Source organism: Palaemon carinicauda, chromosome 30 (genome assembly GCF_036898095.1).
Source record: "Palaemon carinicauda isolate YSFRI2023 chromosome 30, ASM3689809v2, whole genome shotgun sequence".
Lineage (NCBI taxonomy): Eukaryota > Metazoa > Arthropoda > Malacostraca > Decapoda > Palaemonidae > Palaemon > Palaemon carinicauda.
Window position 1 is genome coordinate 61,641,377 of NC_090754.1, and position 26,911 is coordinate 61,668,287.

The following is a 26,911-nucleotide window of genomic DNA, read 5'->3' on the forward strand; positions in this document are numbered from 1 at the left end:
CCGACAGAGAGGCGAGGTCCTTGAGAAGCCTAACCCTGTGAGATGACTCGATTTTCCCCCTGAAGGCAGCTGAGGAATCGATTGAAAGGGTCAGAAAACTCAAAGACCAGGGCGATCCCAGACCTCCCCCAGTGAGGAGGCCTGCGCACAGAAGGTCGAACTCCGATGTTCCTCCGCCATCTCGGGCTACTTCTAGCCAGACCAGGAGAGACACCCCTACTACGGCCTGGTCACAGTCCTCTCAGCCCTCCCGTAGGGGAGCAGCCTCAGTTCAATCCTCCTATAGGCCTTCGTATGCAACATTCAGAAGAGGGCGTTCAGGGTGCGCCTCTAGGAGAAGATAGGGAGGGAGGCCCCCTACTCCTGCCAAAGCCTCAGGTGGGGGGATGCCTCAAACACTCTTGGCAAGCATGGAAAGACCACGGAGCAGACCCGTGGACAGTGGCAGTCCTGAAGGAAGGGTACAGGTTACCCTTCCTAGCGGAACCCCCACCTCTGATACCAGATCAGCAGGCAGGGTGGCTAGCCCCCAAGGACCCCTTGAAAAAGACAGCCCTACAGGAAGAAGTCTCAGCGATGTTGGCAAAAGGAGCGATGGAACCAGTCAAGGACCCAGGTCTGGGGTTCTACAGCAGGCTGTTCCTGATGGAGAAGGTGACAGGGGGCTGGAGACCGGTCATAGACCTCTCAGCCCTCAAAAAATTTGTGTGCAAGACTGACTTCAAGATAGCCACTCTGAAGTCGGTCTTAGCGTCCTTGAGGGAAGGGGACTTCATGATGTCAGTAGACCTCAAGGACGCCTACTTCCAAATTCCAATTCATCCATCCAGCAGGAAGTACCTACGGGGGAAATGGGGTACCCAGGCGTTGCAGTTCAGGACCCTCTGCTTCGGGCTGTCCACAGCCCCTCAGGTCTTCACCAGGGTCTTCACGATGGTCTCAGTCTGGGAAAACGAACAGGGAATTAGCCTGATTCGGTACCTAGACGACTGGTTGTTACTTTTAGCCTCAGAGGAAGTACTGAGGGAACAAGGGCGCGAAGCTTCTGCAGTTCTGCAACATCCTGGGTATCATCATCAACCTGAAGAAGTCCCAGTTGATACCCTCCACCAGGATGACGTACCTCGGAATGGGTTTGGACTCCCGGTTGGCGAGAGCTTTCCCCACCGTGGAGAGATTAGACAACCTACACCGAGTCCTCCGCCCCTTCCTGTCGGACCAGCCCAGGAGAGCGAAGGACTGGCAGAGACTGATAGGACACCTTGTGTCATTAGAGAAACTGGTCCCCCAGGGGAGGCTGAAGCTCAGAGAGGTCCTGTGGAATCTGAAGGAGAACTGGAACCAGAGGGACTCCCACCACAAGGTGATCCCGGTGTTCCCGGAGATGAAGGAGGTCCTAGAGTGGTGGTGCGGCAGGTCGAACACCCTCAAGGGAGTGCCCTTCGCAGCCGACCCCCCGGAGATGCTCCTGTTCACGGATGCATCAAAGGAGGGGTGGGGTGCCCATCTGCTCGGACGTTCAGCAAGAGGGACCTGGACGAACGAGGAGAAAGCCCAGCACATAAACATGTTAGAGATGCGGGCAGTACAAAGGGCGTGCCTGGAGTTCGTCCATCTACTCCGGGGGAATAACGTAGCGTTGATGTGCGACAACGCCACGGTAGTGGCCTACATAAAGAAACAAGGAGGACTAAGATCGAAGGAGTTGTGCATCCTCATGTTGGAACTGCTGGAATGGGCCGAAGTAGAACAGATCAGGATCTCAGCAAGGTTTATTCCGGGAAACAGGAATGTCCTGGCCGACGGCCTCAGCAGGATGGGACAAGTAGTGGGTTCCAAATGGTCCCTGCACCCAGAAGTAGCCAAAACCATCATTCTGAATTGGTGGTCGCCGGTGATGGATCTCTTCGCAACGAGGTTGAACACTCAGCTCCCCGTGTTTTGTTCTCCTGTCCCAGACCCAAGAGCGGCGTTTGAGGACGCCTTCCAACATCCCTTGGACAACCTCGACGTTTACGCCTTCCCCCTTCGGGATGCTCAGACAGGTCCTCAACAGGGTAAGAAGGGCGGACAACCTGTGGATGACTTTGGTAGCGCCCTGGTGGCCGGAGAGAGAATGGTTCATGGATCTAAAAGAACTGGCACGACTTCCACCTTGGCAACTTCCAGACAGGCCAGACCTTCTTCGGCAACCACATTTCCAAAGGCTTCACGAGAACCCTCCGTCCCTCCGTCCCTCCGTCTTCACGTGTGGAGGTTATCGAGCGTCTCCTGAGGAAAGAAGGCTATTCGTCGGGGACGGCAGTGAGGATGTCAGGCTACCTGAGACGATCATCGGCAGCAGTCTACCAAGCAAAGTGGGCCACCTTTACTAAGTGGTGCGCCTCTAAGAACGTCAGGCCCCTGAGGGCCTCCATCCCGGAGATAGCAGACTTCCTGGTTTATCTCAGGGACGTGGCAAACATGTCCATCCCGGCCATCAAGGGAGTATGGGCTGCTCTGGGTCAAGTCTTCTTCCTGAAGGGCATCGACTTAGGATCCTCCAGACATCTATCGATGCTCATTAAGAGCTTCACACAACAATCGTGTCCCCCGCAAGCCGTTCGGGTGCCACAGTGGGACGTGGGCAGGGTCCTGAAGATGTTGTCAGAGCCTCCCTTCGAACCCCTAAAGGACATCGTAGACAAGGATCTCACCCTCAAGACGGTTTTCCTATTGGCTTTAGCTTCGGCGAAACGAGTAGGGGAGATACATGGACTGTCCTATGAGGTCTCTCACTCGAAGGGCTGGTGGGAGCTCACCTTCAGGTTCGTGCCGTCCTTCGTTGCGAAGACCCAGAATCCAGCCTTGTGGGATCCCAGGTTTGAGGGGTTCTCAATACCAGCAATTCCTCGTTCGGACAACTCGAAGGACTTGCGTCTGTACCCTGTCAGGGCCGTAAGAAAATACTTAGAGAGGACAGCCAGACTTCGGCCCGAGATCAAAAGTCTGTTTGTGTCCACGGGCCTGGTGAAAAAGCCAGTCTCGAAGAACACTATATCCTTCTGGTTGAGGTAGGTGATCATCAGGGCCTACACTAAGGCAGGTATCCCCCTGCCGGGAAAGCCCAGACCCCACGACATTAGGGGTCTGAGCACCACGTTAGCGTTCAAGAAGAATATGGCAGTGGGCCAAATCCTGAGAGCAGGCACCTGGGCTAACCAGTCTACCTTCACTGCTCATTACTTGAAGAACTATTCAAGAAAATCCCTGGACGGTTTCTCAATAGGTACCGTCGTTTCTGCGCTCCAAACGGTTTAAAGGACTGGCCCCAGTGATAACCACGGGTAGAAAGTACAAGAGACACAGGTTCGTTCCTTAACCCCCTTTTTTCCGCTTAAAATGGTCTCGGCTAGGACTCTGAGCCGAGATTCAAGGACCCCTACTTTGGAAGGATATGGCTCCTAGGATTTCTTGCACAGGTGAGTTACTTAGACACTAAGATGAGTTTTTTGTGTAGTTTCCCCTATTCTCATTTTTCCTTGGGGTCATCAAGACCTAGCCTCCTATCTAGGTCTTGGGATATATCTCAGCACGGTCTCAGAGGGTTAAGGCCACTCCCACCTCCTAAAGTATAACTCTCCTAAGAAAGTAGTTTGAGGTAAGTACTCCGTGTTGGAACAAATCACAAATTGTTCCAACACGGAGACTTACCTCGAACTACTTTCTTAGGAGGTACCCGGAATCTCCTCTCAACCGACCAAAGTTTTGTGTAGTTTACCCTACTTCCGTTTTCTGTGAGGACCACCTCAGGCGGAAGGATACGTGCCCTGAGGCTAGTCCCGAGCCAGGTCGCGTGTTAGCTTGGGTCTCGACCCTCAGTAAGTTCTCTGGTCGCGTCGTGATACCACCCCGACGCTCTCCTTTCTCAGTGCGACCCTTTGTGTCCCTGACTCGCGTGTCCCACGTGTCTCCCACGTGGTATCCCTGTACTTTCCCTTGTGTTCTTGCGTGTTTGCTTGATTCCCTTGCGCCTTCCCAAGTGTATTCCTTATCCTTTCCCTGCATTCCTGTGTCTTACGGTGTTGTGTTGTGCATCATGGAGCATGCCCGCCGTTGTCCTGGGCCTAGAGCCGGGAAGTTGTGTGGAGCGTTTTTGTCCAAGCCAGAGGTTCACCCGCATTCCCTTTGCTCATCGTGTAGGGGTAGAGTGTGCTCTCCGTCGGACACGTGTCCGGAGTGTGTGTCGTGGAGTGAAATCCAGTGGGTTCGTTTTAGTACGAAGAAGAAGTCTGCTAAGCGATCTCCCAGGAAGGCAAGCACCTCTTCGCCCTTGACGTCGCCAGGAGGGAAGTCTGACGGTGTTTCTCTCCCATCTTCCCCTACCCAGAGTAGGGGACGAGGTAAGTCCGTTGCGGGGAAGAAACCGATGGCTCTTCCCCAGGAGTCTAGTCTTCGAGATGTTGGGGTTGCTGACTCTTTGCAGGGAAGTGGGGGGCCTGAATGTGTTTTTAGTGGGGGTCTTTGAGACTCTGCTCTTGTGCTTGGGGGGCACGTCTCGTCAGATGACCCCATGTGGGGTAAAAATGTCCCTGTTTCTTCACCCGCGTCATGGGCCTACATTTCAGGTACCTCCGCAGCTGATGGCACCCAAGATAAGGTAGACTCTCCGGTAGCGGATCCCTTCGGATGGGGACCCCCGAGGACTCCAGGTAGGTCCCCGTTGAGGATGGAAGAGGGCCTTGGTTCCTGGTTACCCAACGTAGAGCGACCGAACTCTCCCCCAGCTCCTCTTTCGGCGGTTCTTGACATGTTTCTGCAACCTTCGACCTCCAGAACCCAGCAAATCACGTGGCCGTCTATTCGCCATGCGCCTGCCCCTCGGTCGCGTTATGCAGAGTCGTCAGAGTCTTCAGCGGCAGGTTCATCGTTCTCTTTGGAGGGAGAAGCGCGGAGAAGGCGCCGCTGGAGGAGGGATAGATCCAGGAGCAGACGTTCCTGTTCGAGGTCGCGTTCTAGGTCGAGACATGGGAGAAGGCGTTCCAGGTCTCTGAGGAAGAAATACAGGAGTAGGTCTCCCAAAGAAGAATGGGTCCTTGTCCCCCGCAGGGAGCTCGCGGACTTCGCTGCGATCCCGAGCTCTGCGAGTTGGCGTTCCAGAGATGGTTCTCCAAGGAGGCCCTCTTCCAGCCACAGGTTTGAACCTCGAAAGGGCGAGAACGCAAGGACCTATTCGGACAGGCGTAAGGCCGCGAAACAGCCGACTCAACCCTCCCAGTGGAGGGAGTCGCCTTTTCGGACGGGCAGCCTCGTCGAGTCAGCAAAATTGGCTCGCCCTTTGGATAAACAGGGACGGCTTCCTCCGTCGGGCAAGCCCACGGAAGCCTCTCCCTCATTGTCGAAGGACAATCTAAGGACGGAAGTCCTCGTCGACACGGCAGTGCCCGTCCCAGGACCACGGCCCAGTACGGAGGTGCCCGTCGTGACAGCTCCTCAGCGCCAGACGGAGGTGCCCGTCGGGTCAGCGCCTCAGCACCAGACGGAGGTGCCCGTCGGGACAGCGCCTCAGCTCCAGACGGAGGACGCGGTCGGCGACACGGAGGGTTCTCCAACCGAGGATTCGGCTTATCGAAGAGTTATAGGCCTCATGCGGAGGGATCACAGGATCGAGGAGCCTGTTCCCGCCGAGGAGGATGCCTGGCGATCCAGCCTCAATCGTCTAATGGAGGGCCCCGTACAGCAGAAACCCTCCTTAGCGCTACCTGTGGCCAGGGACGTGGTTCTGGGACGTACTCATGTTGACAAGGTTGTGGCGGGCAATGCTGAAGCCCCAAAATCCCAGAGTGCCTCCAAATTACTCCAGGGTCTAAGGTCCCAGAGTAAATATTATGTGCCGGAAGGGCAGCGACCGGGAGCCTGCAGGATGGAGGCCTCCCTTGAAGTGTTAGGATAGGGTGCCCCGGAGGACAGAGCCTCTTCAGCCCCGATTTGTTTCTCCCAGTCAGAGGCGACGATGATGGAGGAGATGTCTAAAGACCTGGTCAACGTCGCCTCCTGGTTGGACTGGTGGGCATCAACTCTAGTGGGTATCCAGGTCGCCTACAACTTGTCAGATCCATCGAACCAAGCTCTCCTGAAAGAACTAATCATCTCCGGAGGCAGGACACTGAAGTTCTTGACGTTCCAGTCTCTTGCTTTATCGGCCAACTGGGTCCTTAGGAGAAGGGATACGGTTCTGACCAAGCTATCCAGGAGAATCCCAGACAGGGAAGCGAGGGCTTTGAGGAGCCTGCCCGTGTGGGGTGATTCGCTTTTTCCCCTGAAGCAAATGGAAGAAATCACGGAGAAGCTCATGAGGAGGAAGGAAGTGAGCGTTCCCAGACCTCAGGCCATGAGGAGACCCGCTTACAGAAGGCCTACGTCGGATGGACCCTCTACTTCTCGAGCCTCTCCTAGTCAGACAAGGAGAGACGCCCCATCTACCCCTTGGGCTTAACCACCGCAGCCCCCCCCCCCCCCACCCACCCCGCAGAGGAGCTCCGACAGCACTGGTCTCGTTTAGAACGTCCTACTCAGCTTCCAGGAGAGGGCCTTCAGGTCAATCCTCCAGAAGGAGATAGTGGGAGAGGCCCCCTACTCCTGCCCAAGCCTCAGGTTGGGGGATGCCTCAGACATTTTTGGCAAGCATGGAAAGACCACGGTGCGGAACCCTGGACAGTAACGGTGTTGAAGGAGGGTTACAGACTACCATTCCTGGCAGAACCGCCCCCTCTGATTCCAGCCAGTCAGGCGGAGTGGTTAGCACCCAAGGACCCTTTGAAGAGGGCAGCCTTACAGGAGGAAGTATCCACGATGTTGGAAAAAGGGGCAATGGAAACGGTCCTTCAACCGGGCCCAGGGTTCTACAGCCGACTCTTTCTGGTGGAGAAAGCGACGGGAGGTTGGAGACCAGTAATAGATCTGTCAGCCCTCAACAAGTTTGTGTGCAAGATTGACTTCAAGATGGACACACCAAAGTCGGTCCTGCAGTCCCTGAGGGAAGGGGACTTCATGATGTCCATAGACCTCAAGGACGCGTATTTTCAAATCCCTATCCACCCCCTCAAGCAGGAAGTTTCTTCGGGTGAAGTGGGGTACCCAGATCTTGCAGTTCAAGACCCTCTGCTTCGTTTTATCAACAGCGTTCCAAGTATTCACGAGGATCTTCACGACAGTCTCCGTGTGGGCTCACGAACGGGGTATTCTCCTCATTCGCTACCTGGACGACTGGTTGCTTCTTTCTTCCTCAGAGGTAGTTTTGAAGGATCAAGGCATGATATTAATACAATTCTGCAAAGTTCTGGGTATCACTATCAACCTGGAGAAGTCTCATCTGTCTCCCTCCACCAGGATGACTTACTTGGGGATAGTGCTGGACTCCTGCCTAGTGAGAGCCTTTCCGTCGGGGGGAGAGGTTGAACAACCTGGACCAGGTCCTCCGGCCTAATCTCTGCCCTGGTATCAAAAACCTCTTCGTCTCCACGGGTACAATGAAAAAGCAGGTATCTAAGAATACCATCTCCTATTGGCTAAGACAGGTGATTGTCAGGGCCTATAGCAAGGTAGGCCTTCCCCTGACAAGTAATCCCAGGCCCCATGACATTAGGGGTCTAAGTACCTCTCTGGCTTTTGAGAAGAACAAGGCGGTGGCCCAGATCCTTAGAGCAGGCACCTGGTCGAACCAGTCGACCTTCACAACTCATTACCTCAAGGATTGCTCGAGGAAATCTCTAGACGGGTTCTCTATTGGGACAGTCATCTCCGCGCTCCAAGCGATTTAACAGTGAAGCCCCAGGTACAATCGTGAGTAGCAAAACCAAGAGACACAGGTTCGTTTCCTTTCACCCTTGTCCTTTTTCCTTTCCCGACCCCCAGAGATAGATCCAGATAGAACCTGCACAAGACATGACTTCACAACTTCGTCACAGGACTCAGCATCGTGGAATTTTTAAGGGTGAGTACTTAGACACTAACATGAGCTCTTTGTGTAGTTTTTCCCTACGTTTCGTTTTCCGGATAACCTAGAACCTAGTTTCCTATCTAGGTTCCTTGTCGCCCAGCTTAGTTGGGTCTAGAGGTCAGGAAGACACTCCCACCTCCTAAAGTGTAAGTCTCCTAAGAAAATAGTTTGAGGTAAGTCTCCGTGTTGGAACAAATCACAAATTTTTAAGTAATTTGTATTTTTCCTAACATTCTTACCGAGAACTACTTTCGGGTAATGGCCCTCCCTTCCTTCCCCGAGTGCCTTACTGACCCTTAGGTATTTTTAACATCCATGAACTTACTGAGGGTCGAGATGCAAGCTAACACGCGACCTGGCTCGGGACTAGCCTCAGGGCACGTATCCTTCCGCCTGAGGTGGTCCTCACAGAAAACGGAAGTAGGGTAAACTACACAAAACTCTGGTCGGTTGAGAGGAGATTCCAGGTACCTCCTAAGAAAGTAGTTCTCGGTAAGTATGTTAGGAAAAATACAAATTACTCAAAAATTTGTGATTTTTTAAGTAATTTGTATTTTTCCTAACAGTACTTACCTCAAACTACTTTCGGGTAATGGCCCGCCCTTCCTTCCCCGAGTGCCTTATGGAATTCTTAGACCTAAAACTACCAAGAACTTACTGGAGGTCGAGACCTGAGCAAGCATGCTCTCTGACCCAGGGTTAGCCTCAGGGCACGTATCACTCCGCCTGAGGTTACCCCTCATAGAAAATGGGTATAGGGTAGACTACATATAACTCTGGTCGGTTGGGAGGAGATCCCAGATACTCCTAAGAAAGTAGTTCGAGGTAAGTACTGTTAGGAAAAATACAAATTACTTAAAAATTTGTGATTTTATGAAGGTTCTCTTCCTTCCACCTAACACCACCCCACTCCTCCAGCCCATGGACCAGCAAGTGATTTTTTATTTCAAGAAGCACCATATCAAAATCCTTGACAGCACAAACCTAACCCTTCATGAATTTTGGAAGGAGCATTTCGATATTGTGATATGCCTCAGACTCACTGATCAAAGAGGTTTTGAGGCTCACCTTGAACTCTTCGTGGAAGAAGCTGTGGCCTCATGCTGTCTCCCCACAAGACTTCGAAGGATTTAACATAGGCCTAGCTGAAGATGAAGCCGAAACCATTGACTATCCTGAACCTGTTCTACATCCTGAGGTTGAGGCAGTCATTTCACTCAGGTCTATGGGGTCGGTCGTTGATGAGGACGACATTAATGAGCTTACGACGGACGACCTGAAGGATTTAGAGGATATGCAACTGAACCTTGTTCAGGAACAGTTCTCTAGCGGCGAGGAAAATGAGGACACAGTTACAACTACAACAACAGCACAAATTAAGTAGATGCCATCTTAGTATCATAAACTGGCAGATTTCATAGAAAAGAAATGCCCCGAAAAGGTTCACACAGGTTATGCTCTTGTTCACTGTACAGTAATGACATTTGCCCGAGCCATTTCAGGAACATTTTAAAAAGTAGGCAGGAACAGGCTTCACTGGATCGTTATTCTTCAAAGAGGCCATTAGTAAGCCAAGGTGAAGGTTAAAGTGGTCCGAAAAGACGGAGATGTGGAAGTGTGGTGCAAGGGAGATGGAGTTTCTAACTCGCAATGCATCCAACCAGTGGGTCAATTGAGTCCTGAAAAATATGATGCTTTCATCTCTAAATTCCAGAGGCAGGTGCAAAGGAGGGAGATTGTTTATAACCAAAACTCCTCCGTACGAGTAGGGTCCTTGTTTCCTCTTGAGGACATTTAGGCAGTGATTGAGAAGTGGCAGTAACATATTGACCTCCAACATCAGCACCTACCAGGCCTAAGGTTTCTCTGGTATCAAGACAAGTCCATAAGAACATTAGATTTGGCCAGACAATATCAGCTTAAGAGAAGTAATCCCCAAAGGGTCTCTGGGTAAAAGAGCCAGAGGATGAGAGGAGAGACTTGGAGGACGTGGTCGGCACTAGTGGGGGGATGCCTGAGACTCGGGTGGCAGAGATGTCATTGACACAGTGCTGAACCAGGAACAGACAGTGTCCTTTGATTGGGTTACGTCGTCCAATTCTTCAGCTCTACTCCCCTGATTCATTCCTCTTTGAGATCAGTGTCCTTCGCGACGGGATCAGCAAAGTCAGGCAGAAGTCCAGACCTTCTTAGAGAAGGGGACTCTCCAAGAGGCCCTCAGTGGGTCGCCAGGCTTTTACAGCCAACTCTCTCTTCTAGAAAAGGCATCTGGAGGCTGGAGACTTGTCATCAACCTCTCAGTTCTGAATGAGTTTGTGCAACAGACTCTGTTCAAGATGGAATCCACAGCCACGGTCAGGCAGGCAGTAAGACCAAAAACGTTATCTCATTGGACTTGAAGGATGCATATTTTCAGATTCCAATCTATCCAATCTCAAGGAAGTGTCTCCAGTTAGTGGTTCATGTCAAGGTATACCAGTTCAGGATGCTGTGCTTCAGCCTTTTGACAGCCCTTCAGGTGTTCACAAGTGTGTTCACCTTAGTCTCAGCCTGGGCCCACGCCAATGGCATTCATCTCCTTCATTATCTAGACTTGATGGAGACCCTTTTTCGTCATCGAGACAGACTTATCCGGTTTTACTTCAATCTGGTTATCAAGATACACAAGGAAAAGTCAAACTTACTGCACAACCAACTGAAGAGCAACTGGTGTTAATTCCGGTGGGGACAAAGCAGAAGAAACACCAGAGTTGGTGGAATCTTGACTCCAACCTTCTCAGGGGTGTAGACCTTTCTCCACCCCCAAATTTGATCCTCTTTACCGATGCATCAAAAGAAGGGTGGGGGCTCACCTGCTACAGCACATGGCCTCCAGTCAGTGGTCTAAATCAAAGTTACCCTACTTTCCGACCTGTTGGCATCAACTGTACATAGAGATTTACCACAAGGCAATCACATCTCTATGACTTCACGCCTGGAAGTTATCCAGCATCTACTCGATCAGAGAGGGTTTTCGCAACCAGTGACGGAACAGATGGCTGTATACCTCAGGAGGTCATCTTCCTCAGTGTTTCAGGGGAACTGTGCAATCTTTTGTGGTTGGTGTTGTTGAGCCAATATTCCTCTAATAGCCAAGTTTTTACTGTATCGCCAAGAGGAAGAACTCTGCTCAGTGTCGGCTGTTAAAAGCTATCGCTCAGTCTCGAATCAGGTCTTTAGACTGAAAGGAGATGACATTTCCTCTTGGGCGGAGTTGTCTATACCCATACAGAGCTTTGAGCAAGCTAGTCCCCAGTTTAAAGCTAGGTTGTCTCCGTGGAACGTGGTGGAAGTCCTGCGTTCCCTTAAAGGAGCTCCATACGTGCCGCTGAGTCAAACCTCTGGTAGAGACTTGATTCTTAGAATGGTGTTTTTTGCTACCCATAGCCTCAGCTAAGAGTCAGTGAGCTGTATGGTCTTTCTTACGACATCCCCCATTCAAGGGGATTGGGGCAAGTCTCATTCAACTTTGTCCCTGAGTTCGTTGCGAAGACTCAAAATCCGTCTGTCTCAGATTTACATCTTACCAGTCTTTCAGAAGTAACCGACAATCCTGAATGGCTGCTTTTGTGACCTGTGAAAGCACTTGAGGCATCACCTCAAATGCACAATAGGAGCTCGCCCTCATTATTATTATTATTATTATTACTTACTAAGCTACAACCCTAGTTGGAAAAGCAGTATGCTATAAGCCCTGGGGCTCCAACAGGGAAAATAGCTCAGTGAGGAAAGGAAAAAAGGAAAATAAAATATTCTAAGAAGAGTAACCACAATAAATATCTCCTATATAAACTATAAAAACTTTAACAAAACAAAAGGAAGAGAAATAAGATAGGAGAGTGTGCTCGAGTGTACCCTCAAGCAAGAGAACTCTAACCCAAGACAGTGAAAGGCCATGGTACAGAGGCTATGGCACTACCCAAGACTAGAGAACAGTGGTTTGATTTTGGAGTGTCCTTCTCCTAGAAGAGCTGCTTACCATAGCTAAAGAGTCTCTTCTACCCTTACCAAGAGGAAAGTGGCACTGAACAATTACAGTGCAGTAACCCCTTGGGTGATGAAGAGTTGTTTGGTAATCTGTGTTGTCAGGTGTATGAGGATAGAGGAGAATATGAGAAGAATATGCCAGACTATTCAGTGTGTATGTAGGCAAAGGGAAAATGAACCGTAACCAGAGAGGAGGATCCAATGTAGTACTGTCTGGCCAGTCAAAAGACCCCATAACTCTCTAGTGGTAGTATCTCAACGGGTGGCTGGTGCCCTGGCCAACCTACTACCTAAACATCTGTTTGTAAGTACTGTACGGGTAGGGTTAAAAGGAAGATCACGAAGAAAAATCTCTTCCTGGATTATGCAGGTCGTTGACTGTACTATTAATCCATCTCCTTGACAAGGAAGGAGAAGACCCAGAGCTCATGATATCAGGGCCGTAAGCACGTCCCTGGCATTCAGAAAGAGTCTTTCAGTGACGCAGGTACTTCAGGCGGGTGTATGGAGACGACAAACAACTTTCACAGTCCACTATCTGCAAGATGTAACACACAGGTCCCTAGATACTTTTTCTCTAGGGTTGCAGTGGCTGATGTGGTAACGTCTCTGACTGGTGAACGCCAGACTGGGGTTTGAGACCTCCTTAAACTCATTAGTTCCTTTGGTCGCTACAACCTCAATATCCTTGTGAGCTAAGGAAGGGGGTTTGGGGGAGCCTATAGGTCTATCTGCTGAGTCAACAGCAGCCATTGCCTGCTCCTTCTTGGTCCTAACTTGGGTGGAGAGGGGCCTTGGGCACTGATTTAATGTACTTAAGGTCAGTCTCTAGGGCTTTGTCCTGCTAGATAGGACAATGTCACTGGCCCTAGTCTCTGCCATTCATGAGCTGTCTTTAAGCCTTTAAAACCTTAGGACCTGTGGTAACTGCTCAGCAAGTTTTATAGCTACCTTTGCTTCCTCATAGGAGTATTACCAGTTAGATGAGGACTGAGGTTATGGATTTAGTCTGAATGACTGCCCTCTTTTCTTTTCTTCATCTTCCTTTCTCCTGGGTCACAGCAAATGTCTTCCCTGGCAGCTGGATCTTGATTATACTGCAGTTAAGCCCCATGTAGCTGCTTAGCTATTATATCTGGTGATATTTTGGTTATGTCCCCAATCCCTTTACAAGGTGGAGATGGGGTCTGTGTAAACCCAGTGTGTATATTCGCAAACCTATTGTTTATGTATTGCTTAGACGGTGTCACGTCAGTATTCACCACTCGCTTTTCACCTTTCATAGCCCTCTTAATGAGAGAATGCCTTGATGAAGTCATTGAGCTTCAGCACGGCATTTCATTCCCGTGCTGAAACTTGGTGACGGGCAAGAGGGCTCTCGAACTTGGGGAAATTGCTCCCCCAGTTCGAATCTAAATTTCTCTCTTTCATCTTTTTCTAACTCTTTATATGGCTTCAACCTTCTCCTAATATTATAAACTTTCCTTCATGTTGCTGTCCCAACCCTATGAGTAAAATTTCCCATATGTATGTGTATATATTTACATATATATGTGTGTTTATTATTTTTTTTCTCTTTTTATGGCATGGATGTTTCTACATCTATTATTGCCACTTGGGCGGATGTTTCTACATCCGGTATTGCTGCCTGCTTTGATGAATGGGAAGGGTGTCACGGTTGGGAGGTGTTTGTGCTCAAAGCTATATGTGAGAGTATTGGATGATCTCAGCCATCCCGAAGATGGTTTGGACCTTTTTGGCGGAACTATTCTCAAGTGTTGGGTCTTCGGAATCCAGGGGGATCCAACGCTTGGGGTAGGACTCTCGGCTTTTGGCCGGAAGCCCGTCATTACAGATATGGGGAGGATGATTCCATAGTTTCTTGGTCTCAGTCCTAACAGGCGGGTTCAGCTTACACCTGTGCCTCTATATCTGTTTTGATACTATCCTTCGGGTAGGGTATGGAGTGGACCATCTGGGAAGTATACTCTCACTGTGCCGGTAGTGGAGAGTGTAAATCTCCTTCCCAACATGTGATGCCTTAATGTTCTCAAGCAGGTAAATCAAACTTCAAAAAATCACTCTTCTCTCTTCTTTTTTTATGATGGAATCTTGTGAAAATGACCCCACCTCCCCTGGATATGCTGACTCGCCCCCGGCACTGTTGACGACCTCTGGCAATTCATTTAAAGAAAACTCCGTTGACGACGTAGGAACTAAAAAGGACTATTCTTTAAACACTCGGAAAAAGGGTAATTTGGGCAACACAGGAAAACTGAAAGTCCTGCACGTTACCCAAATCCCTTTAGAAGCTAATTATGATGTGATACATAAAATATTTGAGTGTTACGGATCAATGAATGAAATTAGAATGAAACTTCAAGATGATAATTGGGAATCTTGGTTATCATTTAATTGTCACGAGGAAGCATTTAATGCAAGCTGTAACATTGTTGATATTAAAGTAGGTAATATGAATGTTAAGGGTGCTCTGTGTGATGGGGCACCTAAAGATCTGGATGTCTACAGACCAGCAGACTGGGCTGATAAAGATATAGAGGCAGATATACCATCCCAAAGAAAGCCAAAACCACCAATGTGGCTTCTTGCTCAATCTGTAGGAGGTACGGAAAATTATTTCAAGATATGCAAATTTCTTCAGAGGAAGGTAGGTACGATCGCACCTGGAGATATATCTCGATTTGGGAAGAAAAGTTTCTTGATAAAGGCCAAGTCATACACACAGTCTGTTATACTGTCTAATTTGAAGACAGTAAATGATGATATAAAATTGGACATCAAACCCCATCTAAACTTTAGCTATGGAAGGGTAGTGGTTTTTAATAGGGATCTGTATGAATTTACTGAAGAGGAGATATTGGCCATGTGTCCCCTATCAGTGTGGAAAGTACATAAAGTACCTGGAACATCAATGATTGTTCTTACTTTCCAGGATGCTGATGTACCTTTCCACATAGACATAGAAAACGAAAGGATCAGAGTTCAACCTTTTAAGCAGAAGCCACTGCAATGTTATAATTGCTTTAAATTTGGACATCCTTCCAAAGTTTGCAATAATGAAAAAATTTGTAATACTTGCTCCAAAATTTATCATGGGGATTGTACACTTGAGGCAAGGTGCTTAAACTGCAACTCTAATCATAAATCTAATGATAGGAGCTGCCAGTTTTATAAGTTAGAAGAGGCTGCCCTCAATAAATCAATTATTGAACATGTAAGCGTGGGGCATGCCAAGAGATTATTAAATAAATCTAATACTTATGCGAAAACATTAAAAACAGGAGAAAAAGTTCCTCGGGAATCATCTCACCCACCTACTACTGTAGGTAGTTCTCGAAAAAGGAATTCACAATCTATTGATAAAGTGCTGCATAAGACAAGAACATCTCCTCCTAAAGATTTATCATTGAGTATCAACAAAAAGACATTGCCCACCACTATCAAACCTTTGTCCCCCATTACAAAGGATAGTACTAACCTCTCCCAGGCCATATCCTTGCCTGATTTAATGGAGATTCCACCTGACACCAAGTTATCAGGTGTACCTGCAGTGGGGAAGGTACAAAAACCTGGTAACTTGCAACCTATTAATCGTAAAAGAGAGAGACCTCCATCTCTCTCACCCCCTTCCATAAGAAATACTAGAATTATGACATCAAATAAATATGATGTTTTGTCTGTTGATGTTGGCGATCAACCAGAAGACAATTTAAATAAATCAGAAATTCAAGTTGAGGTCCACCATCCCCCTCAACAAATATATAAAAAAGATACAAAGAAAAACTCCAACGTAAAACCCAACATAACAAGACCATCTCTGAAGAAACCTACAAGTAATAATGTTAGATTAAAAACTGCTAATGTGAAGACCTCACCCAAGACGTCTTCCAGAAATAATCCATAGTTTTCTCCTCCATTTTGCAATGGAACTGTCAGGGTTTGAGGGCGAAATATGAAGAATTTAAGCTCCTAATTCATGAGCATTCCCCCATAATAGTATGTCTACAGGAAAGTATGCTTGATTCTAACACTCCTAGTCCTCGAGAGTATGTTAGCTATAGAACACCATATAATCAACAAGCAGGGAGCCATGGCGGAAGTCTCATGTACATTCGTCGAGATGTTCCCCAAATACCCATGTCTATACGTACAACCCTGCAGGCAGTTGTTGTACAAATTGATATAGGGAGAAAATATACAATATGCTCTCTGTACTTACCTCCAAATGATGATATTTTATATGATGATTTAGTAGAAGTTATTCAACAACTCCCTCAACCTTTTCTCTTACTGGGAGATATGAATGGTAGACATCCTTTATGGGGTGATGTTTTGGCCAACACAAGGGGCAATATTATCTCATCAATTGTGGAGAATGAGGATGTGGGGCTCCTTAATACAGGAGAGCCCACGCACTTCCATGTTCAGACAGGTACTTTGTCATGCATTGACCTTTCAATTGCAAGCTCTAACTGCCTTCTTGATTTTGATTGGAGGACATTAGATGATTGGCATACTAGTGATCATGCACCAATCATTATAAACACCAACAAGGGTCCACCTTTGCAAAGATCGCCACGTTGGAATCTAGACAAGGCACACTGGGTTAAATTTTCTGAGCTAAGTGAAATTGAAGGGAGAGCAGAACAGTTTGAAAGTATTGATGATGCCATAGACCTGCTGAATGGAACTCTTCATACAGCAGGAGTCAATTCAATTCCCAAAACAACAGGATTATTCAAACGACGACCAGTCCCGTGGTGGTCTTCAGAACTAACTGCACTCCACAGAGCCACAAGAAGATCTCTAACACGATTGCGTAGACTCCGAACTGATGAGAATTTAATTATGTACAAGAAATGTAGAGCACAGTTCCGTCGTGCCATGAAAGAAGCAAGGCGCCAGTCATGGATGTCTTTTGTTTCCTCCATTAACAGTAGAACACCACCATCTTCTGTGTGGAGGAAAATAAAAAAGATAGCTGGCAAATTCACCCCCAACCCACCACCAGTGTTGAAGGTGAATGGCCAGTATGTAACTGAAGCAAATGAAGTTAGCAATGCCCTGGCTAATCATTTTTCAAATGTATCCAGCAAGTGTGAAGGAGCCCCTGGTCACCAGTATAGGAGCACTGAAGAAAAGAAAATTTTAAATTTTGCAACAAGAAGGGAAGAGTCGTATAATTCTCCTTTCACTGAAAGAGAATTTGATTCCGCACTTGCTCATTGCAACGATACAGCCCCTGGACCCGATGGAATTCCATATGCAATAATTAAACATGTACATTTTAATACAAAGCTATTTATTTTAAGTATTATTAATAGAATATGGCATGATCATAACTACCCAAGTGTTTGGGAACTAGCCATTATTTTAGCCTTTTTAAAACCCGGTAAAGACAAGTTTTTAGCAGCAAACTCGTCCTATTGCATTGACATCTTGTTTATGTAAAATCATGGAGAAGATGGTCAATGCAAGGCTGATGTGGTACCTTGAAAAGAAAGGTATTTTATCACCGATTCAATGTGGATTCCGAAAAATGCACTCAACGACTGATGTGTTGATACGACTTGAGTCATCTATTTGTGAAGCCTTTGCTTCCAAACAGCACCATGTTACAGTATTTTTTGACCTTGAAAAGGCATATGATACCACATGGAGATATGGTATTCTTAAAACCATTCATGAATTGGGATTGAGAGGAGAGCTGCCACTATTTATTCAGGCATTTCTTTCACATAGAGTTTTTCAAGTGAGAGTGGGGGAAACTCTATCAGAGAGTAAGTGCCAGGAAGAAGGAGTTCCTCAGGGTAGTGTGCTGAGTGTAACCCTTTTTGCACTAGCAATTAATGGGATATCCTCAGCCATTCCCCAGGATGTTCTCTCAACACTATTTGTGGATGATCTCTCAATATCATTTGCTGGCACTAGAATGGCAATGGTTGAGAGAAAAATCCAACTCTATTGATAAAATTATCCAGTGGGCTGACATGAATGGATTTAAGTTCTCGACAAGTAAAACTACCATTGTCCATTTTTGTCGTATCCGGGGAGTACATCCAGACCCGGATATATACATTAAAGGTCAACGGATACCATGTGTATCGGAAACCAAATTTTTAGGTTTGATATTTGACTGTAGACTTACATGGGTTTCTCACCTAAAAGCGCTAAAAGCTAAATGTGTTGAAGCTCTGAATATCTTAAAAGTATTGTCCCATACATCATGGGGGGCAGACCGCAATACTATTTTAAAATTATACAAGGCCTTGATTTTTTCCAAAATTAGTTATGGTTGTGAGGTATATTCTTCAGCCACCCCAAGCCGGTTAAAAATATTAGACTCTATACATCATGCAGGTATTAGATTATCTACTGGAGCTTTTAAAACCTCGCCTATCCCAAGTCTCCTTGTTGATGCTGGAGAGTTACCTCTAGACCTTTACCGAATGTCTTCCATTCTTCGGTATTGGTTTAGAATGCAAAGACTCCCTAACTCTCTAGCCTTTCAGACTGCAAGCCTTGTAAGACACGCATCATACTTTGAGTTGCACCCAAAATTTCCTCAACCTTATGGCTTTCGGGTGAAACGATTTTGAAATAGTCTGGATATAATTAGAAATAAGGTACTTCCATTCAAGTTATCATCAACGCCTCCATGGAAATTACCTGACATATCTTTTTGTAAATACTTTATTGGAGTTAAGAAGAATATGACTGACTTAGAATCCAGGTCTCTTTTTATGGAACATGTCGAAGAACATAGGGGATCGACTTTTATATATACTGATGGCTCCAAATCTGATGCTGGCGTTGGATTTGGAGTACATAGTAATGATTTTAATTGTAGAGGTGCACTTCCTCTAACAGCTTCCATATTTACTGCCGAACTGTATGGCATATTAACCGCTATTGAGAAAATAGCTTTGGAAAAGGAGGGTAATTTTACAATTTTTAGTGATGCAAGGAGTGTCCTTCAAGCTCTGGAAGTTTTTAATTCTAGTAACCCTCTAGTTTTAAAGATTTTAGAATGGCTTTTTATTATTGGACGGAAAGGTATAACTGTTCGATTTTGTTGGGCTCCAGCACATGTAGGTGTGTCTGGGAATGAGAAGGCAGATTTACTGGCGAAGAATGCGGCATCCGAGTTGCTACCAAGGAGGTATCCCATTCCATGTAACGATCTCCTACCTTACATCAAGAAATTGGTTTGTGATAAATGGCAACAGCACTGGGACAGTCAAGACGGCAATAAAATGAGGGAAGTAACAAATATCATATCACCTTGGAGGTATAACATGATTCCCCGAAAATGGGAGACGACTCTTTGTCGTCTCCGTATTGGTCACACACGGTTGACACACGAGTTTCTGCTGAAGGGCCAACACCAACCGTACTGCGAGGACTGCTTAGTACCTTTAACAGTGAGGCATTTGTTGACCGAATGCCCTAATTTTACTAACTTAAGAAATAGATATCTGTTTGAGGCTCGAGGTGAGGATGGCAGGTTTATCCTTGCCAAGATTCTTGGACATGATGTGTCTTACTATGCGAGCGGAATTTTTAGATTTATTTCAGAAGCAGGTCTTCTGAAAACTCTATAACTATTTTGATGACTTCTTAATTTTTATGGTTTTAATCGAATTCTCTTTTAATTTTCATATACAGTAAATGGTATCGGCGTCAATGACCTTAGATGTCAGGATGCCAGAAAACTTTCAATCAATCAATCAATCAATCACCTTTCATAGGCTGTTGACCCTATGGTATAGTTATGCCACTGGTTAATGAGGCATCAGGATGCTCATCTCTTGTGCTATCATGCTCAGATGTATCAATCCCAGGTATTAAAGTTCCAGCCAGTTGGAAAGAGGTCTTCCACCCACCATAGATAAGTCTCCTATGTAAAAGAACGAGGGTTTGTATTATTATCGGAACAAATAAAATATTTGAAAGTAATTTTCATTTTTACTAACTACAAATCTGAGTTCTTTACACAAATTTTACCTGCCATCTCTTACCCCCAGAAGTCCCATCTATAATCAAAAGGGTTGTTAGTGAGGGGGGGGGGGGTAGGCAGCAGTGCTTTTGCCACTGGTAACAACCACTCCAGTTGTTGAGATCTCGTTAAAAGTTTTATATGCTTGTTTCAGCTTATGTTAATTTCTATCTCCAATGTAAAGATCTTAGTGATGCATATTTAGGAAAAATACAAATTACTTTCAAAAGGGGTTGGGGGCCGGCGGTGCTTTTGCCACTTGTAACAACCGGTCCAGTTGTTGAGAGCTTGTTAAAAGTTTTATTGCTGTGTTACAACTTACGCTAATTTCTATCTCCTTTTGTAAAGAAAGGTCTGTATATAGTTTACAAATTTCAAATTTGTTATCTTTGTTTAACTTAGCTGTTTTCTTTGAATCTAGATAAAGAGAATGCGGTGAAGTACAGTCGTTGCCTGAAGATATATACAAACATTCACATACAAAGTGAGAATAAACGAGTTATAGTGGCTGCGACCGAGTATCACAAGAAGACGAGAATAATGGTGGTGGCTTTTGCTACCGGAGATTTCCTACTACTGGATATGAATGACAAAGGGGCTCTAGTGCACTCTCTCAATGTGTCCCAACAGGTTGGTTACATCTTGAAAAGATATTATTCGTTAATACTGCTGTAAATTAAAATAAAGACAAAAGAAATGTAGTTTCCTTAGGTGTTAGCTATACCGTTAGGTATAGACATTCATGTGTAATTTTGAATTAGGGTAAAGATAAAAGTTTCTGTAGAACATTTGTGGTACACATCACTAATATGAATACTGTCCATGGAATTAGAATACTGTAAATGTACTTCAGATATTTACCATATTTTCAAGACTTGTAATTGATTCCCTTGTTAGTTGATTACTGTACTAATGATAAAATAAAAGTGTGTTTTAAGAATAAATAGTAGTACCTTGGTTTACAAGTATTGTATTGGTCTGCGAGCAAATATTTTCTTCCGTATACTCTTTTTTGTGGACAGGTACTGTACGAAGGAAACTATCCTGTGATTCATAGAATTTTTCGGGTATAATGAAATACTATCTGCAAGTCGTAAATTAGTATGCTTTAGATGTTCGATATGAGTTGAGATATGTCGCTATGAATAATATTGAATACTGTGTGTAGGATTAACTTAAATGTGTGTGTGTTTAGGTCCTTGACACAGCATCTTATTTTTTTTCTTTTTGTTTTATAATATTCCTTTAGAGGAGATAGATGAAAGCTGTTAGGTATTTTGTAGAAGGGGAAATGGTAGAAAGCTTTTGAAGGAAGGTGAAAAATTAGTGTTAGGGTAAAATGTCTGTACAGGTATTATACCAGCTGGGAAGATCAGTTGAAAAAAGTAGTAATAGCCCATCGGTCAGGTGCATTGACAAGGGGGACTACAGCGTAGCTTTCGTAATAGTTAATCTATGAAGATATAATCACTTCCCAGTGCTCCCAACCTGGAAGCTCCACAAACATGGTGGCCTTAATCAAGCTATCCATAAATATAACAACAACATGTAGGTTTGCCATTGGCGATCATGAGAAATAACGCAGATGGCCTTTACGGCCACACACGAGACTAGGAGGCCTTGCCATATAGAAACTTTTTCATCTAATTTCCATGGTACAGTAGTTAAATTGTTTTACAATATTCTTTCATTAATTGTAAATTATTAATATATATTCATTTCTAATGTTAAGGTTAATAAGTTATTCAATTATTAGCATTAAAAGCTTTAAAAAATTTTTATGTACTTATGGAAATTCTATTAGTTTATAAGCATTTAAGTTTGCGAGCTTGATTCCAGAACGAATTAAACTTGTGAACTGAGGTAATACTTAACAAAAATTACTTGATTAGCTGTACTTCCCCAATCAATGCAGCACCCATGTCCACGCTTTTCTTTTAATCACCATTACTATACTGGAATTCAGTCACCATAGATTTAAATGTAAAATAAAAATCCTCAACAAAGACTGAATTAGTCTAGATACTTCTTTTGTTCTCTAGCTGCTAACTCATTTCTTACACCTGTTCTCACCCTCACTACTTCGTTCCTAACCCTATCTAGATACTAAAGAAGGTGATGAATGCGCAAGAGTTGATGGGAGAAGTATATGTATATCTATGATTACCAATATGCAAAACTTTACCTTATTTTAGAAAGTTTTCGGTCGCATTTTTTTTCTTTTTTAGTATTTATCTCCAGATGCTGTTGCTTCAAGACTTAGGAGTATAAAGTGTATTTTATCGTGAATTAATTTTCATTCTTAGTTTTGAATTTTTCAGGTTATTACAAGCGTAGCTATGAATCCAACTGGAGATTGGATAGCACTGGGAGTCTCTTCTTTAGGCCAGCTACTGGTGTGGGAGTGGCAGAGTGAAACTTACGTTCTAAAACAACAGGTATGGTAGTTTTGAAGTTATGCTGCAGATGTTGCCTTTTATAGATGCTAGCATATCCGTAAGGTAGAATTTTTTTAATTATGAGAAAGAGAGGATCGAGACAAGTCATGAACTTTATGTAACATCCCAAAGTCTGGACCAAGGTACCTTCATTCTGCATACTGTACCTTGGGTATGCGATGGAAAGTCTGAACATCAGTTCATTACCCACAATTTATCATTGTCATTTTAAAGAAAAAAATCTGAATGCATATCACATTATATAACATAGAGATGTCATTTTTACCATTAGGAGTTTGGAGCGCCTTACAAAAAGTGCCTTTTATCTCTAATAACTCGTCAATAACAAAGAAAGGTTGACTTCTGCCATTCTCTTATATTAATCTCTTTTTGTATTTCCATCAAAGTTATTATTATTTTGACTTGCTCTTGAATTTATCTAAATTTTTCTCCTCTTTTAAGAATGAATAATTTAAAGCTACCACCAAAGGCTGCTAAAATTTTACGTGTGTGTTAGATATCCTGCAAACCTCACCCAAACTTCTGTAGTGCCCCTTTTTTCATATTTGACTACCCCTCTTATACCAACTAAGCCGGACTCCTAAGTCTCACCGGTTTAAGAGGTCCACTTAGCTGAAATGAAGGATACAATATTTTATGCAACATTCCTTTACCCCATGTTTTATTAATTACCTTTTTTCAATAAGTATTTGTACACTTGCTTCAAGTGATATAGTGTTGTTCCTTCCAGGGTCATTTCAACAACATGAGAGTGGTTATGTATTCCCCTGATGGACTAAATATTGCAACTGGTGGAGAGGATGGAAAGGTAATTAAATTTTAAATGTTTTTTTTATGGGTAAATTGCAGATAAGTAAATTTATTAATTAAAGTGTAGAATTATTACCTGGTGTTGGGGATTTTTCTTGCTAGTGCCATTCATCTGTATGACACCATGCAGTTGTAGTTGGTTTGATGAATTATGCTTTGATTCCTATGAATCTTACTTTGTAGTCTTCATGCTAATAATCATTAAAGGTAAAGTGATTTAATGATAATACCATGAGTAAAATGTAAGGACTGTATTAAAGTAAATAAATTTTGTCAAAATTTTTTTATTCTTTCATTATTATTTTGGTTATTTTTCTTGCTGTAAATGAAGATTCTTGCTTTTTACCAAGGGAACACAGTGGATGGATAATGTTCAAGTTGGGTCTGAAGCAGTGCAATTTATATGTATTTAGCATTAATAGTTCTTTGCAGAGTTCATTTGGTCCCAAACTGTATGCTACTGCTATTTTCATTTTTGTACCGCTTGATTCCGTACTTTTCTAACTTCATCGTACTCTGATTTTTAGGTGAAACTGTGGTCCAGCCAGTCAAGTTTCTGCTTTGTTACATTCTCTACGCATAAAGGTCCTGTGACAGGGCTTGCATTTACTCAGAGTGGGAGAGCCATCTTGTCTTCATCATTAGATGGTAAGTAGAACTTTTTTCTAGTGAATATTTAGTTGCCAGTGATGTAAAAACTCATTTGTGGCGCTTTCTTGATTTTTGCGCTCTTCAGGACATTAAAATTATAACATATGAGCGTCTGGTTTGATGCTTTATGTCAAGAAATGAATGAATTTTTTTTATAATAAAAGCAGAATATCTTTGCAAGGCTTAGGAATATTAAATTGCTTTACTAACATGAATCTTTTTGCAAAAATAAGATTTAAAAAAAAAAATGATCATGAAAAATATTAAGTATGTTTGAGGAATTTATTTTATATGAATATTTGTAGAAATCTTTCATGGTGAAGTAATGCTTTTGATATAAATGTCATTGGTGGAAAGCTGTGACTGATTGCAAAAAGCTAATTGTTCTATAACTGGAATACAAACCACGCTATTTAATAGGGGTATTACTTTCGGCGTAGCTGAAATGACGAGCCACTAATTTTTAACGAGGGTTTACTACCCACACTGCTAGTTAGCGGGGGTAGGGAGGGTAGCTTGCTACCCTGCCCCCCCCCCCCCCCCCCCCCTCTCACACACCTGTGCTTGAGCTCACTTTGCTCTCAACTCGGATAGTGGTCGGACGTGTCCGCTCTCATCCTCGCCGTCATTTGGCAGCCATTTAATTGCTTTTGGCTTTTCTTTTTCTAGTTCTCTATATGTGAAGTTGGCCTCTGCAATCATGCGTACCTGCTCTGGGTTTCCCGACCGCCCCTGTGGAATATTCATGTCGGCGGTCGAGACTGATCCTCACGCCCTTTATCCTTCTTGTAGGGGCCAACGGTGTGATAGCAACAACAGGTGTAGGGAGTGGTCTACCTCCCAGTGGGAGAGAATTTCGCGACGACGGAAGAAGTCCAAACGGGATATTTCTCCTTCGAAGGTTACTTCGAAAGGAGAAAAACCCAAGGCCTTTTCCTCCATTACCCAAACCTCTTCCGAAGCTCCCACTCGGTCGGTCTCTTTCGAGAGACCATCGAGTGGTAGCGTAGACCGATGTATTGTTTACCAACCTTGGGACTCGAGAGATGATGTTGCTTCCCCTAGCGAAGCAGCTCCATCTCTTCCCCTGGGGGAGGATATGTCACTAACCTCCTTTTTTTAGCTTTGGTCTTCCTTGGGGCTTACGGGTTCACCCTCCAAGGAGGTTTTGTTTAACTACATCTGATTGGGTACCGCTGTCAAGCAATCGTCGTCACCGTCAGAGGTTGATCCTCTTTCTCTTGTCGATGTGGTGTCAGAGGTATCCAATGCGGTGTCACCCATCACCTGTGCCTCTCCAAACTCTACGGTAGCTGACGGCTTAGTTTCTTCCGTTCCTGTTCAACCTACGAGGGAGAAACTAGTCCATCGTCAGTCTCTCCTGCTAGTGTTTCTCTCCCGGCCTCGGGGGAGTTCACGTACAGAGACTCCTCTTCGGAGGACTGCAGAAGGTCAGCTTGCTTGATCCAACAGCCCCCAGAGGGCGCATTCGTCGGAAGGCTCGCCTTCCTCTTCGCCTTAGAGGCCTTCCTTCACCTTCGGTGAGGAGGCGCCTCTTTGGTTCAACATCTTCGATGCAGTCCACCGCAGAGGAGCCTCGAGACTAATCATTCATCACTGCTTCTGCACTGGTCCTGGACCTTTCTGCAGGTCGTTCGTGATCTTCGGTGGAAGGTCGTCCTTTTAAGTGGACATGTCGACCTTCCATCTGACAGACCTGCCGTCCTGCCGTCACCATTTCTACATGGGCCTAACAAGCTCCACCAAAGCACGCTATTGCACGCCAACCACATATGCGCTACGCGCCAACGAGACCTGACAAACGCTCCTTAGTAGCTCGTCAGGCCCCCATCACTAAACCCTAACACGCTCCAACAGGAGCGTAGCTCCATCACGCGCTATGCGCGCCCTCATGCGCATATGTGCCCACGTTCTCCTGCTCGCCAGATCTTGCCTGTGCGGCAACATTCGCCTACGCGCCTGCGCCCAGTTGCGCGCCAACACTCACCTACGCGCAAACCACTTGCACGCCATCAACCTCCTGTGCAATGGAGCTCTCCCGTGCGCCATCAGTCTCTTGCCTGCGCGCATACGCGCCCAACATCCAACTCTCCTGCGCGCTATGCTGCGCATCATCATACACGCCAGGAAAAACCTGCTCGCCAACGATCTACTGAAAGTAGTACTTCTGGGAAGTCAGCAATGCTGGCTTCTCCCACGCGCCAACCAGTACCATCGCGCCAGCGCTCACCTGCGCGCTAGCCTTCTCCCGCGCGCATCTACAAGGATACGCGCGCGCGCCCTTCCCGTGCTCGCCCATCCTCTTCCAAGGATGCGCGCCAACATTCTCTCGCGCCCCACATGATTCAACTGCGTGCCCGCGCGCTAGGGATCTTTCTCCTGCGTGCGCGCCCTACGGCTGGTATAGGTGCGTGCGAACACTCTCCCGTGTGCCCACGCACTCAACGTAATAATCCTGCGCGCCTGCGCACGCGAATACTCCTTCACATGCGCCAACAGTCTCCCGCGTGCGAGTCCCAATATTCTCCCTCGCGTGAGCACCATTATTCTCCCTCGCACAAGCGTCAATATCCTCCTGCACGCGAGACTACTGAACTGTGCACGGCAAGGTCGTCATCGCCTCATTCCCTTCCCCACAAGCGCATACCACCGTGCATTGTGGGAGAAGGGAAACATCCAGAGGGGTCCATGATCCCAAAGCCACCACAGGCGAATCCACCAATGATGGGGACTCCTCCCAGGGATCCTTCAATCCCTGTCCCTTCAAGGGGTATGTCTGACAGCGCGTCTGTCAGCCAACAGCCCTGTTTCAGTGCACTGATCAGAGCCGTAATGCAGGCTTTCAAGCCTGTCTTCTCTGAATTGGGACACAGAACCATGGCTTCTTCTACCCCTTTGAGAGAGAAAAAGAGGAGTTCCAGACGCGGTCATTTCCCCAAGGGCAAA

The 26,911-nt window shown here is 45.7% G+C and overlaps 1 protein-coding gene across 1 annotated transcript in view; it reads left to right on the plus strand.

The window, feature by feature from the left end:
- LOC137623213 (periodic tryptophan protein 2 homolog) overlaps window positions 1-26,911 on the plus strand; it is a 101,418-nt gene that overhangs the window by 26,777 nt on the left and 47,730 nt on the right. Inside the window, exons 7-10 of the mRNA XM_068353931.1 lie at window positions 20,446-20,654; window positions 22,346-22,462; window positions 23,214-23,291; window positions 23,821-23,941. Of these exons, the coding sequence (XP_068210032.1) occupies window positions 20,446-20,654; window positions 22,346-22,462; window positions 23,214-23,291; window positions 23,821-23,941 (525 nt within the window). The remainder of the gene's footprint in view (window positions 1-20,445; window positions 20,655-22,345; window positions 22,463-23,213; window positions 23,292-23,820; window positions 23,942-26,911) is intronic.